Source organism: Penaeus monodon, chromosome 22 (assembly GCF_015228065.2).
Source record: "Penaeus monodon isolate SGIC_2016 chromosome 22, NSTDA_Pmon_1, whole genome shotgun sequence".
Taxonomy (NCBI): domain Eukaryota; kingdom Metazoa; phylum Arthropoda; class Malacostraca; order Decapoda; family Penaeidae; genus Penaeus; species Penaeus monodon.
The window spans coordinates 20,667,094-20,667,745 of record NC_051407.1 but is presented as its reverse complement, the minus strand read 5'-3'; the positions used below and the strand labels follow the sequence as shown (position 1 = coordinate 20,667,745).

At 56.1% G+C, this 652-nt stretch overlaps 1 protein-coding gene across 1 annotated transcript in view; it reads right to left on the bottom strand.

Annotated features, from left to right (window-relative positions):
* Positions 1 to 485: 485 nt before the first annotated feature.
* Positions 486 to 652, bottom strand: part of LOC119587353 (extensin-like) — a 21,076-nt gene continuing 20,909 nt past the window's right edge. Inside the window, exon 4 of the mRNA XM_037936098.1 lies at positions 486 to 602. Within this exon, the coding sequence (XP_037792026.1) occupies positions 486 to 602 (117 nt within the window). The remainder of the gene's footprint in view (positions 603 to 652) is intronic.

The following is a 652-nucleotide window of genomic DNA, read 5'->3' as shown; positions in this document are numbered from 1 at the left end:
GTTAGTAAAGAAACCAAAGAGCAAACAAAACGGAAGTAAAAATCATCTCCCAGCCTCCCCAGCAAACGCACTCTGCCCCCCCCCCCCGGCCTTTGCATGGCGTCAAGGGTTCTCCAGCGATTACAGTCAATACATCATTACCGAGCCTATGTCGGCCGCCTAGACGACCGCGAGTGAGAGCAAGAGCAGTGAGCAGCTGCAACTTGCTGTTCTCTGAAGTTCTTATGCTGTTCTCTGTGTTTATATTAGGGTGGGGGGGTCATTACGAGCGTCGAGACGGCTGCACGAGACACTGAATGATCTCGTAATGGCACGCGAAGGGCTTTTATTTCCGCAAGCCAGCCCGATGTGAACGAGCGCCCCGCGGCCGCCGCGACGGGCATGGCCGCGGAACGCAATCTTCGTTATGGATTGGACCGCCTCTATCCACCTGCGGGCGAATTATTGGCAGCATTCCCCCAATCAATGCGGATTCGCGAGAGCCCTCAGACGAGCAGCTTCTTGCCCAGCTCGAGCTTCGAAGTAAGCTTGTGCAAGCTCTCGCTCGCGATTGTGTCGGCGACCTCAGGCCGTTCGCTCTTGCCTCGCGGGAGATAAGGATTCTGCGCGGCGGGAAGATGTAGTAGACGCAGATGGCGCGTTAAATGTGCTA